Raw genomic sequence first — 15,337 nt, 5'->3', positions numbered from 1 at the left:
TTTATTTAGTTCACGATTAAAACCCGACTTCCATGTAGTTCTTTTTTTATCGCATTTAACATTATTAATAAGGATGTTGCCACGGTGTTTAGCGCCATGGTCAAAGCTCGCTTTATAGACTTTCACTTTTTCCTTATACAAAAAGAGGCGTCGTTTTTTTTTTTTTTTTATCGGGTTTATCTTTCCAGCGGTCCCCGTGGCGATCGTTTTCAATGTCAAGTTTTATTAGAAAAAGTGTAAATGAATTTTACCGAAAACGGTTCGTTTCGAAAGCATCAGCCTCTCTTTCTCTCATTAAAGGTCAAGTTCAACGTCCAGTGAAACCGATACAGTGGAAATCCGTGTCGATTAGTAACACTTCACCAACATCTTTGCCGACGCGACTGTGACAAATCATAATTTACCCCACTGTTAATATTTCACGCGAATTAGAATATTAAGTAACCTGAAATTAACGCGAAATTTAGTCGATAAGTATATACTTTATTTGAAAGTACCTGCAGACAATTTTATCAGTCAAAAGTGTTTATCTGTTTCGGATTATAAATAAAAAAATTGCTTTCACCTTACAAAACTTGACGTATTTGTTCTAGCCTTTGTCTGATAAACTATAATAATTAGTAAGTTCTACATTCCAGTATATGGTTCTAGGAGAGGTAAATATGTAACGTAATTTTGTGAAGTTGATTTAGCTGATGATAATAAATCCTGAAATTAGCTGATGATGATTAAAAAGAGAAACTTCTTCGGAAAATGTTGATGGAAGTTAAAATGTTAGATCACTTAATTCATTTAATCATCGTCTTCTGTTACCTCGCCATAAACAATCGAGGACAGATCTATCAATGTGTTATTACAATTTTCGTTAGTCGTGGAATAGAAACATTGTTATTTTTATCGGAAAAATACCGCATTCATGACTCGAAGTGATTTCGCTCTCCCGTTTACACTTTCGGATTTGGAAACTGAAATTCTAGTCTAGACCAAGGTTCGTTATTGTGGACGGTTTGTGTTGAGAATGTAATCATTCGGATGGGTTACCATTTACGTCGATTTAAAGAAGAGAGTTTTAAATTTATTATAGAAAATTATGAATGCATTTCATGATTTAGCGTGAAGTGTAAATCTTTTTTAAATATGTGCAAGAAATTCTACATAAAAAATATAACCCAAAATTCTGAAACAAACTTGATAAAAGGTTTGTCCGAAAAGTATCGATTGAATCAAAATTCATCATAAAATGTTTCCTTTTTCAAAGTGTTTTCCGCTACTGTATTATCACAAAATAGTGACATTTTCAATCAAAGGAAAAGAAAGAATAATTAAACATGTTCTAAAAACAACAATTTAAGGTTAGGTTAGGTTAGGTTAAGGTTGTCGTAAGAACTGTGCTCCTTGAGTTTCTTCTTTTGCTTGAAACGAAGCATCTGATTTCTGTATTGTCCATCATATATTCATTTAAAACATGGGCATGCATATTTCGTCTTTTAGTGGTACTTTCTGTCATGTGTCCGAGCTTATTGCTCGAGGTTCGATGTTATCTCATTCACCATTATTTTATTTCCAACTTTTAAGAGCGGTCCAGTGTTTAATGGTAGCCAACCTACATATTATGGGACATTAGTAGTCTCGTATTTACATGTGCAGTGCCATTAGCATGCGTACCTCGGTTCAGTTAAATTGGCTTTTTAATCGCTTTGCACTCTACTTATTCCATTTTCTTCCGGCGATAGAAAGTTGTGTTGTTGTTGTTTATTACAGATAAGACCGTTGAATTCTGGAGTTAAATATATGAAATACCCGCCTGTATGTCTGGCTATGACATTAGGATTGACTGTTTAATATACAGTACGTTTAAAAATGTATCGCAGAATATAATAGATTCATTTTTAAACATTTATAATCTCCAAAGCTGAAATTGTCTTACGTTAGCTCTGTTTGTTACTGAACAAGGACAGTATCAATTAATCTTATTGTCCATAAATAATTACAACCTTAAAAATACTTATTAACGGTTATCAACACCCTATTTAAAAAAATCTGATAATTAATTATATGAACTGTTTTTATCCTTGTTTATCCTTTTTCCGTCATTTTGGTGAAAATTATAGTCAGTGTTCATTTATCCAATCATAACCATACAAATACTCTGATATGATCTATGATGATGACGATGATGAGTCAATTTATTTTGAATAAATGCTTAATAAGCTTTTGTAAGAATATAATTATTCAAACAAATTACAACTAGATACAAAGTTTTCACCAGAGTCGCAAACTTATTGTATATAGCAAAATCCCACGTCGTTCTTTTTACTACGGCAAAACACTTTGACAAAGCAAAACCTGTAGGATGTAGTACAATAGAAAAAATAAAGAGGAGATTCCTCAGGATGTTTTGTAATGTTAAAAGGTACGGCATTAAATGTGTGATTCATATTTTCATTTTAAATTTCGTTACGAAATAATACTTGAACTTCTTCATTAACTACGCAAAATGAGCTTTAACAATTCGAAAGTTCTGCATTTGAATCAGGCTGCTGTGTTAATCGTATCAGACAAACTTGTTCGGTAAATAACTAAAGCGTGTTATGTCAATTGAAGACTGTCGAACAATTTTAAGGAATTGACAGCTATAGAAGTAGCGTTTTATTCGTGCCATTAAATATGTACATATATTTAACGTTAGGTCTTTTACTACAACTATAAGCGGTTAAAAATCATTAGTTATAGTCTGAAACAGATCAGAAGTACTACCGGAAATGTGTTTACTTCTTGCCGGAAAATTGTTCTGTGTCAACTTAGTACAAGCAATTTTAAATGTGTGCTGCTACTCTCAAATATAGATTTATGTGAAAACTACCGACTGATTTATTAATTGCAAAGAAAAAGGTAAATGTTTACGCACATAAATTGTTTAGGAATTTTATAGATTGATTTTTTCTTTTTTGTTGAATAAAAAACCCCAAAATATTATGCTTGCGGCTGCGAATGTCCACAATCTACCAATGAGTTCAAACCAATTTTTAATTAGTTCGTATGATATAAAAGCTAGGCAGGATGTCGTAAGGTGTTAGGTGCATGTCTTTTGATGAAAATATGTTTTTACAGAATAGAAGGAAATAGTTCATAATAATTTCCATTCCTTTTTAACCAATTTTCAAATTTGGACGCGCAAAATTTTTTACTCTTTATAGTGGTTCAAGCCAAATTAAGTTTGTTTCATTTAAAAGCGCCGCAAGGTGTCGGAAAGTGACATGTGTATTTCCGAAATTGAAGGAAATGATTCACAATTTCGTGTCATTTTTAACTAATTTTCAAATTTTGACGCGCAAAATTTGGCTTTTTGTTGTAGTTCAAGCGAATTTAAATTTATTTCATGTAGAAGCGCGGCAAGGTGACATTTTTTGGCGAAAACATGTTAAATCTAAGGAAATAATTCACAATTGCGTATCATTTTTAACCAATTTTCAAATTAGGACTAGCAAAATTTCTCTTTTTGCAATAATTCAAACAGTAGCGGATCTTTTAAGATCATGCAAGAGATGCAATCCCATCAGGCACCCCACTTTGCAGGACTTCACAAAAGTCCCCATGCATCCGTTGTGTAAAAATTGAAAATTACGCGATATCTAGGAATTTTATAGTTTAGCTTTTATTTTTTTTTGATTTGAGAAAGGCCCGCAATAAAACTTATTCATCGAGCCCCGAATAACCAAGATCCACTGATATACGAATTGAATCGAATCGGGGAAAACGAAGGCCTCCTGTTTAACATGCACAGTTTCTAACGATATTATTTCGGTATCTACGTGTATTTATTATGAGAGACCGGTCACAGGCTGACCCAAATTACAAAACCGTCCACTTTTGTTATTTAAACAATTGTTGTACCCTTTAAATTGCTTGCCGAGCACGTTCCACTTCTATGTAAGTATACGTTCTTTCGAACTTTGTTCGTTCGTTGGTGCCTGTCCTGTGCTCTATGCCTTTCTCTAAACGCCAAGAAAACCGAAAAGGTGTGGCCGCTGACGTGCTCGCAGTTTGCGGTACGCCAACCTTTCTTAGCGTTCAATGCAATAATAATTGTCTTGTGTCTTGTTGGTATTAGAAAAATTTAGTCCGATCGCTAAAATTATCTTGCGGTTTATTAATGGACAAATATAGATACTTAAAATAAATCGCAACTATAACAATAGAAAATAAAAGAAGTAACGTATGATACTGCGCGAACTTCCGCATTTATAAAAATAACCGGACTTTGCGCGGAATTGCGGATCTTAGGTTTTACAATTTACTTTTCCTTGATATATAATAAGAATCCTATTTACTTTCACAAAATTTTATTTAAACAAAAAGGGTTACTTTCATAGATTACTTTTATAAGATATATTTTGTGTTTAAATACTTGTGGGATAAGTTTAGTTTAACCTTCTAAGGTTTCTTTCTTGAACTACCGTTGAAGTCTCCGATTTAGTGTTTGACATAATCCCAAAATTTAACTTACTTATCGGGCTTTTTACCCTCTTAACGCGCTCTTTAATTAGTTTTAATAAAGTTTTATGTAAGGTAAACATTTCATGAGAACATTATGCATAACAAATTGACGTTATATTCACCTATAGGTAGCCTACAAAAACGTACCTACATCACATCAAAATTGTAAAGGCGTGTGCACAGTACAAAGCGTAAAATTAAAATTTGTTTTTCTACATTACAAATGAAACATTGATTTTATAATACCATTTTAAAAAGCGCGTTCCCACACAGCTTGGACTTCCGCATTTTTCTAAATTACAGTTGTATAATAATTTCCAACAAGAAATTTTTAATTTATTATACACCTAATAAGAGATCAGGTGCCATTTAATGAAGTTGAATAATTATATTTGAACCAATGCAGCGATTACAACAGTGAAAACAACACCGTTAAATTTGTTGTCTTTTTTGAGAAGTTTTAAAAAAATTAACGGACTATGGATGGTTTAAAAAATTAGTCATACTATGCGAGATCGCAAATTTTCACTAAATGAATCAATTCATAGTTTTAATTGAATCGTTTTTGTCTTGCAATTAAATCGTATCCTAATACAGTATTTTGGAACTACCTAACTATTAAAATGTCTAACTAAAAAGTAAAACTAACTAATATTATGTTTTTTATCACAATTTTTAATTAATTTACGTATTCGAGGTGGAAGTAAACAGTTGCGAAGAAGTATGCGGGTTTATATGTTTATATTCGGGTGTATATTACAATTAATTGGTTACATGTTACATTAAAATAAATTAATTATTTAAATTAAATAACCATTAAATTTTTAATGTTTGAGATTTAAAGTACAAGATCATAAAATTATTGAACATTTCCTTCGATTATTCAAAATCCTGGCGCTTTAATGTCATACAAATTAAAATTGTTTTGAACCACGGTAAAGAACGAAGTTTTGCGTATCCAAATTTGAAAATTAGATGTACATTTAAGAAAATCCGGGGCCACAACGGTTAACGTAATTTAAAAGAAACAATGATTAGGTGATATGGTATTGATATCGTTATGAAAGAAGGTATGTAATTTAAATTTAAAAAAAAAGAAAACATTATACACCTTCAGAATTGTACATTAACAAGTGTCTTGGGTAACAGCATACCGATTTCTAACATTTAAAGGAAAAATCGCGAGCGCGAACAAAGAAAAACTAAAATTAATAACATGATGTGTTTTAATTAAATATATTGCAAGGCGTTTTTCGTAATTTCCTATAAAACCGAACATGTTCTACTTGCCAGAACATACAAGAATTAGTTACTGTACTATACAATACGTCATACAGCTATGATGATGGTATAATAAACATATTTTGGAGGGAATGTAATTTATGAACATTGGCGCGCGTGTTGCGGAATATTATTTGTAACGACCTGTATGTTATGCCTTTATTACTTTGTGTCCATACATGTATAAATATGTACAATTGATGTAGAACACATATTTACTGTCTTTCTTGTCACGACTCCGCTTAATTCGTCTAGGAATTCTAAAGAAACTCGGAGAAAGTTTGCGGTTTTTTCTTTTTTGCAAAAATATTATGAATGCAACTGATTCATTAAATCGCGAGTGTGTAGAAACATACGCGCGGTGGCATAACAAATGACCGTTTTAATAAAAGGAAAAAAGTCTTTTGTTCTGTCACATTTTTGAACTTGCTTTGTTCGCTCAATGCCGCACTGTATTGTACAATATGTTCATTTATGGTATGGTCTAAATGTACAAGCACTGCTAATAGTAAAAGACAGCATTAAAAGTCTCGTAACATTAACAGGAACAATAACCGTGTCCTCTCTAAAAAACATTTTTTTATGTCCTAGTAAATTAATAAACCAATAAATAGGCGTTTTTTATTTGTAACCGAATTGGTTTGTTTTTTCGAAATTTTCCTTGGTCTTGTTTGAGCGAAATTAGTCTAAATTTTTAAAAAAAATATTTAAGGTGTTTATATAAAAATATAGTTTAATGTTACTATTAATGCGTATTTTTTCTCATAGCAATAACGAAAAGTCTTCCATTTTAATTTTTAATTTAATAATAACAGTTGTAACAAAGTTTTTCAAGTGAAACTTTACGCACGGTAGGGTAACTTCGTTTCATGCGAGTTGCTATGTAACGAAATCATGCAACGAATGTTCCCCCTCTACTCGGCCACGTAGTCGAGTTCGTAGTGGGGATCGCTTCAATGCAACGTTCGTTACAGGCAACGCCGGCATGTATAGTGTGTAAAATTTAAATTCATAGTGTACAAATAATACCATTAAACCAATTCCTTAACCCCTATCCCGGTATGTTTGAAGAAGTTACATTTCAATAGCGTGTTGTATAATTACACGTTGTATTTTTATTATTACAGAGAATTTAGCACCTTCAGAGTTAAAAAAGCTCCGAAACAAACAGAGGAAAGCGCGAAGAAAAGCGGAACAAGAAATAGCACAGGCGGCTCAAGCTCAAGTCAAAAAAGATCAGTACCACAAATCTAAGCAACAGGGTGACGTTGAAGCAGACACACCACAATTAGATGAATTGATCCCAGAAAAATTAGCAAAAGTAAGTAATTCCGATATACATATAGCCGAGTGCTTAGCTAAATATAAACCTTTAAGCTCTGTTTTTCTTCATGTTAATTTCATGAAAAGGAATCTGTAATTTTTAGTTCTTAATCATTAGATTTTGCTAACAGGTAACGGTGGTAATCAAATGTTACAAAATATTTTACTAATTACAGGTCAGTGATCCATTAGAACAAGCCATAAAGTTCCTTCAGCCTCTGCAAAGCTTAGCCAAAAATAGGATAGAAACTCATCTTATGGCGTTCGAGATATACTATAGGAAAGGTAAGATATAGACTATCCAATAAACTCAAAAGGCACGTCTGTTATTTTTTCTTTTTATTTTAGAAAAGGTACTGCTTATGTTGCAGTCGTTAAAAAGGGGATACAGTGTAAGCGAGAATAATCCCAAGCTTCATTCATGTCTAATCCAATTTTCGGATTTCCTGAAACGGGTAAGAGACAGTTTAGATGAAACAGTTAAAGAAGTGTTGGAGAAGGAGACAGAGACACTGTTACGAAAGAAGAATTCGACCGAATTGAATTCGGAATACTTATCAAAGCAGGGCGACAGTATAGAGGCCACCCTCGAGTGCTGTAAAGTGCTTTATCAGCTCAACCCTAATAATCAAGAATGTGCACTTAAACTTGTTACCAGTTTAGACAATAAATTTAAGGATGTAAATATTCAGGTAAGTACTAATATTATTTAATTATCAACGACAAATATTATTTTAAACTATACAGAACAAAACTGAATGTTTGCTAAAGGTTTCTCTGAAACTGAAAATGGAAATTACAAAAAAAGAGGTAAAAATTTGGAACAAGCACCATAAAACGAACGCCTTAACAATTTTCATAATATTGAATGTTTTTTGGTAATACTCCTTTTAAACTAAAGAAAAATTATTTGATAAAATATTCAAATCCTTTAAATTTCAATTCTTTAATTTCGGTGGTAGATTTATAAAGATTAAATTGGTTAATAAAAATCTTTATTAACAAATTAGCAGACAGTAGGTACCTTCCTATTGTTTATTTAATGCAAAAAAGTCGAAAAGGTGAATTATGTTGACTTTTCTTAAATAGAACTGTAGTGTGTGTTTTTTAACTTTTTTAAATACCTTAAATCTAGTACTTCAAATACAATTACTTGAGAAAATCAAACCCAAAACCCAGAAGACATCAATTTTTACAGCTGTTCTCTTAAAGGGACAGTTCAAATTGCTGAGTGAACACTCTTCGATTCTTGAACTAGGTATAAAGTTTAATATTTTTCTATTTGGAATTATTTATACCTTCAACCCTTTATAAGTACCGGTTACATCTTATTCAAAGAGTTTTTTTTTTTAATGTAATAATGAAAAAAATGGAGCCCAAAACGGTATATTCTGCCGAAACCTATATCAAAATACACAATTTAATCTGAGAATCTCATCCCCTTGAGCTGGCCTTCATTTTTTTTCTGGAAACTGTAATTATATTATTTAAACAGTTTATATTCTTAAATAATGGGTTTCAATGTATGTCACTCTTTGTAAGGATTATTGTGCACTGAAGTCACAAATACAATGAAAATAGAATTAAAAGCAACCCCAAGCGTTATGAAGTGCAATTTAAATTGAAAATGATGACCAGACTATATCAAGATAAAAATTCTCGTGTATTTATATAATGGGGTTTTAGCAAAGTACAATATAAGTAGGGCTCCATTGTCATACAATTAACTCAAAAAAATCTTATATGGACCCCCTCATTTTTGTTTTGCTTGAATGTCTATAAATGGTTTGTCTGCATGCAGACATGCGCAAACGTACTAAAGGCGCTGAAGAGCGGAGCCCTGGGCGATTGTGATAGTTTAATAGAAGACTTCAAGCTACGATGCCACAAGTTGTTCCCATACTGCACGGACTTTCGGCCCGCTGCCGCAGCCGCATCATTAAACCTAAGCAACTCTTGCGACGCAAACAATCACGCGAAATCGACGTCGGCGACTGAGCTCCAAAACAGCAACAGCAATTGATACATTATCGGTGACGGCACCGGCTTCGGAACGGCAACGCAGACGGTGGTGCCGCGTAGACATACACCGTCGACGTCGTCGTCGTCCTCCATCATTATCATCATCCGCTGTTGACGTTTGACGAGAGAGACTTAGACGTTGTTAAATTATGTTAGGTTACCTGTTTATATAATATAATAATGAAGAAAAATGAAGAAAACGATAGATACTTCGTGTTTTTACTACATCTCGACGATATAGATAATGACAAGTACATTTACATACATTATAAAATACACTACCACGAACGATGCTGATGCTTCTATTAAGCACTAATTTTGGAAGAGAACAAACAAAAAAGTAATGATGATAATGTAATTACTACTGTAAATTTCATTTCGTTGTATTATATACAATCTTCAATATTATTGTTTATATATATATATATTATAAATTGAGTCGATCGTTGATTTCTTTTTGTTCGAAGGTGGTCTCTGCTCCTTGTCTACTCTGATATCACAACGATCCCTTTTTATATTCAGATACTCATGAAAAGTAGTATACATTTCTCAGAGAATTGTATGTATTTTAATCAGCCCGCTTGCAAGTAAAAATAGAAAGATTCAGTTGCTTAAGGAAAAATAATTAGTAGGTAAATTAAATTGGTAATTTTTTTATTGAACTAACAAATTGTCTAGTCATTTTGTCTCGTACATAAATTACGAGTTTTCGTATTTAATTCGTAAGCATGTGTGTATATATAATATTTATGCAAAGCAAAGACGAATTAAACACTTAAGATGACTCATATTTTTGTTGATTTCGGAAGTAAAACTTTTGAAATTACTAATTTTTATTTTTGATTTTCTTGTGACTTCATTTCCACAAAAATTGATCGTTATGATACAGATATCTCGAGGAGAAAGGTTATAACTGCCACAACGTCGCAGCTCTCGAGTGATGGTTTTTGATTAATTTTTTTGTTAATTTTCAATGAATAAAAACAACACGACAAATTAATTGTTTTATTCATACGAACTAAATGTCATAACAAAATGTATTTACAAATGCGACGACCGCGTATTACGTCGACAGGAAAATAATAATTTAGGAATGTACAACAAAAAATTAATAGTACACAATCGATCTTCAGCACCTCAATAAGTCATACGGTGAATATGTTTCGAAGATCTGGCGCTAATTCTTCTTTTCCCACTTTTTTCGGCAATTCGAGTTTTGGTAGGTCTTGTATTTTAACTTCTTTTTTGAAAAGTTGACCCATACTTCGACCAATCAACTTTAAGAAAAATTATATTTCTGTACCGTTCCCAAATTTATAGCTATCTTAAATATCCTTTCAATTACTTACCGTGCCCGTAATCTTTTTAAATAAATCCTTCTTGACCTTTTCTACTTTGTTTCCTTTACTGGTCGATCCAGATATACGCTCGTCAAGTTTTTGCAAGTCCACCGGATTCACACCTGGTACCTGTTGCATAACAGAAAGTACCTCAGGAAATGTTGGCCTAAGCATCTCATACATTTGAGCCCCCAAAGTTAAGAGACAGCCTTGGTTTGCATCATGCTGACCATGTAACGTGAGTGCATTCAAAATTGCAGCAATGACATGCGCGGCCATTGCACCATTCAGCGAATGGTCAGCAACGAGCTGTCGCACCACTGGTCCTGCCAAGTACGTGGCCTTAAGAGATGCATTACTATCGGACCAAGCGAGAGCCCCTAACACAGCCAATACAAGCGACTGGCACGTTGTTTCCGACCGCAGTAATAACGTACCAAGATCGGAAATTACCTCTGTCGCCATATTAGTTCGTGTAGGAGGTGGAGGTCCATCCATACTCAAGTCATCAGTCTCCATAGTATCGGGAGAAAGACTGCCACCAACCAAAGCTACCTTTAACAATTCGAGGTATTCGCGTGTAAGCGCGCGTGTCAGAATATCTTCCAGAACCTCCTGGGTATCAGTACTGTTATCATCTGCTGCTTCTCTGTTACGAAGCTCATTCACGTATTGCCACTTGGTATATAAACGATTAACCACTAGAATAAAAATTTAATAGTATAATTATTTCAAATAAATGTAAATAAACTTACTAAGGGGTGCAAAGTGCACAATAACAGGCAACACTACGGACTCGTAGAAACTCGGAGGGCAAGCATGAAAGAACGGCTTTAGAAATACTCTAATAATTGGCCTCAATCTGTATTCAGGAATGAACTAAAAAAATACGTGAATCATACGTACAATATTTACGAATATCTCTTTCACTTACCTCAAGAAAAGAGAGAACACTGTTAACAATGGCAGGGCCTAAATCGGGTAGTGAATACAAATCCCTTCCTAATGACGGTCCAATTGAACCCATCATGTGATAGCAGCTTTCATGAAGTCCTGTTAGAAACCGTTGCATTCTCTCATAGGGTGTTTGATTTCCTTGAACATCATTCGATTCTGTTGTTGTATGATGACCAACAAGGCCTAGCAAATTCGCCCGTTCTACATCTAACATAGCCAGACAACCTTTGTACTCCTGATTAAAAATTGCTTGCACCTCCGGTATAAACAGTTCATTGAATATTCTAATTAGGGAAAGAACATGTGGCAATAAAGGAACGACGTGGGGTGCCGCCGGATTTCGACAAACTGGATTACCTGTTTTTATAAAAAAGAAACGAAAAAGTTAAATTTTATGTCGCTATCGACTACAAAATGCAAAATAATATCCCTTATTTGTAGAGAAAAATTTTCTATTTGCTTTAATAAAAAAAATTTGTAAATACATGCCTGATTCCGTGTAGGCCACAACAAACCCGCCCCTTGTTGCTCGTTCCGGATCTTCTGGCCATGCGCATCTCTTCACCACGCCCACTAACAAGTTCAGACAATAAACAAGACTGCTACGGTTCGAACCAGTTTTATCATCAACTCCAGCCTCACCAGGTGGTTTATCTAGTCCTACAAATCGTACAAACTCGCGCGCATTCTCAAACGCACGGGCTCCCGCCAACGCAAGCCATTGTGTGTTTGCTTCCCGTAAAACTTCTCCCACGAACGTACACTGCCGTTCGCAATCGCAAAAGTGGTTCGAAATAAGAAGAAGAGCTTCCTGCAACGTTACACGCTCCAGTACACTAAGTTGAGCTGATGCATTTGGTGCTGAAAGCGTTTCGATTGTTGAACGAATTTGGTCAAACACTGGCAGTAATAGCAATGGATATTTGTTGCCTATTTTAACCATGAGGGAGGCCGCATGGCGTCGAACGTTTTTAACAGCTCGAGTACGTGTGTCTTTCGTTTGTCCCTCAGGAGAATACACCAAAGCAGAAAATATCTTTTCCAACACCTAAATAGAGCACGTTTATTAGCAAGCGGATCAATTAATAAAAAATAGATTCATAACTTTACCTGTGGCAATAAAGCAGCACCTGAGATAGCAACTGAATTGATTTGGGGTGCCATGTGTCCAGAAGACATACTCAGAAACACAAACAACGCTGAAATGCATGTCAACAGAGTAGATAGTATAAGAGGATCGGCAGGTTGATATGCCAAACACAACTGTAATAATCTAAAAACAAACTTGATCTTTACTGCCCATGATGTTTCACCAAGATCACTTACCTCAAACCAGTTGGTATGGAAGGTCTTTCTTGTGCTTGTAAAACCCGACTAAGGACACTTTCCAGGCAAGCTCCCAAAGCTTCCCACTCCAGATGTAAAGGATCATTGATACTTAAACCAAATGTAGTGTTTGGTATTTGTAGACATTTCATGAGCCACTGTTCCATATAACCAAAAGTTACCAAGGGTGCGACCACAGTTGCCTGCCTGTAAATAGTTTTAGTTGACTTGCTTCTATTCAATATAATATTTAAATTATAAATTAATCAACCTTAGGGTATCCAAAAAATCAGAGCGGCAACGATGAAAGAACACCGAAAATTCCTCGTCACTATCGAAGTCCATTCTGATGTAAGTTGCCGGATCTTCCAAAGACAATGTAGCCTTTCCTGGTGGATAATTAAGTTTAACAATTTTTGGAGAGGTGATTCTTACCCATCTAGGAATATATGACAAAAAAACTGAGTCTCGTGAAATATGATCATGTTTAAGCATGCTATTCCAAAGAGGATTTGCTAAATGGGCTAAAATTAAACTTGGATGACTTGAGAATTCTAGAATGGCATCCAAGAACAGAGAAAAATTTTGTGGGCGACCTACTCCTTCTTTGCCCCATAATGCACACAACTGAGTTCCAAGTCCTGTCAAAACCTTAAAGGAAAAATGAGTAACTAACTAAATTTGATAATTTTAAGTTAGTTAATTTTACTTGAATTAGCCGTTTCTGAAATAAGTACTGCTGTTCATTTAAACTAGTATTTTGTAACTTTGAAGCTCCTAAAAGACATTGGGCAGTTTGATCACTAAACAACATCAACAAAGGCTTTCTTTCCTCCATTTTTCCTTTTCGATTTACTATCTACAATCAAAATGATTAATATTTCATTTAAGTCTATAAGTAAGTGTGATTTATGTTTACCTGTAAAAGACATTCTGCACTTGCATACTGAAAAGCACCATCATTCAAGAGTAAACATAAAATTTGAAGTAATCTTCCCTCATGGACCATAATGTGAGTCATAGATACCCATTCAACAAAGCCAGTAAGTGTTAAAAGAACCACTTGAACTACACGACCATGAGAATTTGCTTTATTAACATCACCAGCATCACTTTGCTGTCTAAATTGACTTACATGTAATTCAATAAGTCTTAAAAAGAAATCGAAAATTATTGCCATGTTTGTTGTTAATGCTTGATAGATATCTTTACGTCTTTGGTTTGATTCGAGAATCTGTAAAAAGATTAAAGGTAGAAGTTGACATTAATGGACTTTTATATATTAAAACATCACCTGCAATAGAGCAACATCCTCAACTAATCGAAGGAACACTAAAAGAACAAGTTCAGTCTGTGTCTCTCCACAAGCACAGGCATCAGAAAGTTCTGCCAGAAGGCCTGGCCATTGTTGGGGCCACTCTCTTTTAACCATTTCCACAATTACTCTACTTAAAGCATCTTTCATGTGAGACTCTTCACTTATACCTCCAGCTGCTAATAACTTCATTGCATTTTCCTTCAAAATGAAAATATAAAAAATATCAGTTATTAAAATTTTACAGTTACTACAGCAATTGAAACAAATCATGATGCAAAATATCAACCTTAACAATTAAAAAAAATAGTTTACATTATTTATCATCCACACTATGACTAACCTTAATGAACAGCTTTTCCTGCTGTGAAATGTGATTCCATCTATATTTTACAGTGTGTTCCATTAATTGCAATCCAAAATGCCTTGAAACTAATGAATACTGAGTACCAGCAGCCAAATAAAGACCTGCCTCTGCACAAAGTGGAGAAGTTTCTTTGAAGCTCTCACATGCATTGTATGCTTTAATTCGATCAGCTTGTGAAGCATCAGAGCTCATAGTTAGCTCTACCGCACGAGCTAAGTCCGCTGCCAAAGCTGCAACATCGGGGCCTGCCATTTTACCCCCAAATTGAAACTAATTTTTATCTAAAATTCTAAAACCAAATTTCAACAATGTGACTGATGCAAACAAATAACAGTTTTATGTTCTGAACAAATTTGATTTATTGTAATATAAACATATTCACTTAATTTACCTTGTTAGATTTTAAAACATGAAAATCCTTCTTACTTTATTAATTTATTGTTGAACTAACTTTACCATAACCGGTAGGGTAGTGAAATATCGTGCGTTCGGTGTGTATGTTGAAGTCAAAATTACACTGAAAATTGCATATTTGTATACTTGTATACCAAAATAAGATTGACAGAAAAAAGTTATCACAGCCAACCTTACTTCGGAAAGATTATGAATTACGTTTTATTTAAAGCATTAATATTTTTTCAATCATAAAGTCAGACATTTCTTTGATTTACATTGAAAATTATAAACAATAACAACTCAATTTTTAAAAATTTGTGCACCTATGTTTAAAATAAAGTAAGAAGCTCATAAGATAATCAACAAGATTCTTCTTCGTGCGAATAGACACTATCAATTGCTATCAGTCCATAAAGTATTGTATATCTCTAATCTATGCTATCAATCGAAGTTCAATGGTTTAGTAAAGCATTGTTTGTGTCAGTTTGTGTCATTGACTACAGATTCACTCCA

At 33.9% G+C, this 15,337-nt stretch overlaps 2 protein-coding genes across 4 annotated transcripts in view; one reads left to right on the top strand and one right to left on the bottom strand.

Moving 5' to 3' along the window:
- Positions 1–10,119, top strand: part of LOC108740212 (N-alpha-acetyltransferase 15, NatA auxiliary subunit) — a 39,367-nt gene extending 29,248 nt beyond the window's left edge. The window contains exons 8-12 of one of the 2 annotated variants that reach the window (XM_018474441.1): positions 6,906–7,099; positions 7,278–7,386; positions 7,450–7,793; positions 8,237–8,359; positions 8,903–8,989. In XM_018474441.1, the coding sequence (XP_018329943.1) occupies positions 6,906–7,099; positions 7,278–7,386; positions 7,450–7,793; positions 8,237–8,311 (722 nt within the window). In that variant the 3' untranslated portion in view covers positions 8,312–8,359; positions 8,903–8,989. Of the gene's footprint in view, positions 1–6,905; positions 7,100–7,277; positions 7,387–7,449; positions 7,794–8,236; positions 8,360–8,902 lie in introns of both variants that reach the window. The other variant, XM_018474440.1, reaches the window with a different exon arrangement.
- On the bottom strand, positions 10,115–14,992 carry LOC108740211 (exportin-5). Of its 2 annotated transcripts, none has more exons than XM_018474438.2 (13): positions 14,855–14,992; positions 14,405–14,717; positions 14,041–14,262; positions 13,666–13,980; positions 13,456–13,605; positions 13,018–13,397; positions 12,747–12,953; positions 12,531–12,693; positions 11,910–12,468; positions 11,398–11,777; positions 11,219–11,342; positions 10,473–11,164; positions 10,115–10,400 (listed from the first exon to the last, which is right to left on the bottom strand). In XM_018474438.2, the coding sequence occupies exons 2-13, from the start codon at positions 14,678–14,680 to the stop codon at positions 10,269–10,271; spliced, it is 3,600 nt and encodes a 1,199-aa protein (XP_018329940.1). In that variant the 5' UTR covers positions 14,681–14,717; positions 14,855–14,992; the 3' UTR covers positions 10,115–10,268. The 2 variants fall into 2 exon arrangements, with proteins under 2 accessions (XP_018329940.1, XP_018329941.1); XM_018474439.2 differs by having other exon boundaries at positions 14,820–14,991.
- Between the last annotated feature and the right edge of the window lie 345 nt (positions 14,993–15,337).

This window comes from Agrilus planipennis, unplaced genomic scaffold (genome assembly GCF_000699045.2).
Source record: "Agrilus planipennis isolate EAB-ADULT unplaced genomic scaffold, Apla_2.0 scaffold158, whole genome shotgun sequence".
In the NCBI taxonomy this organism is placed as follows: domain Eukaryota; kingdom Metazoa; phylum Arthropoda; class Insecta; order Coleoptera; family Buprestidae; genus Agrilus; species Agrilus planipennis.
This window is presented reverse-complemented; position numbering and strand designations above follow the sequence as displayed.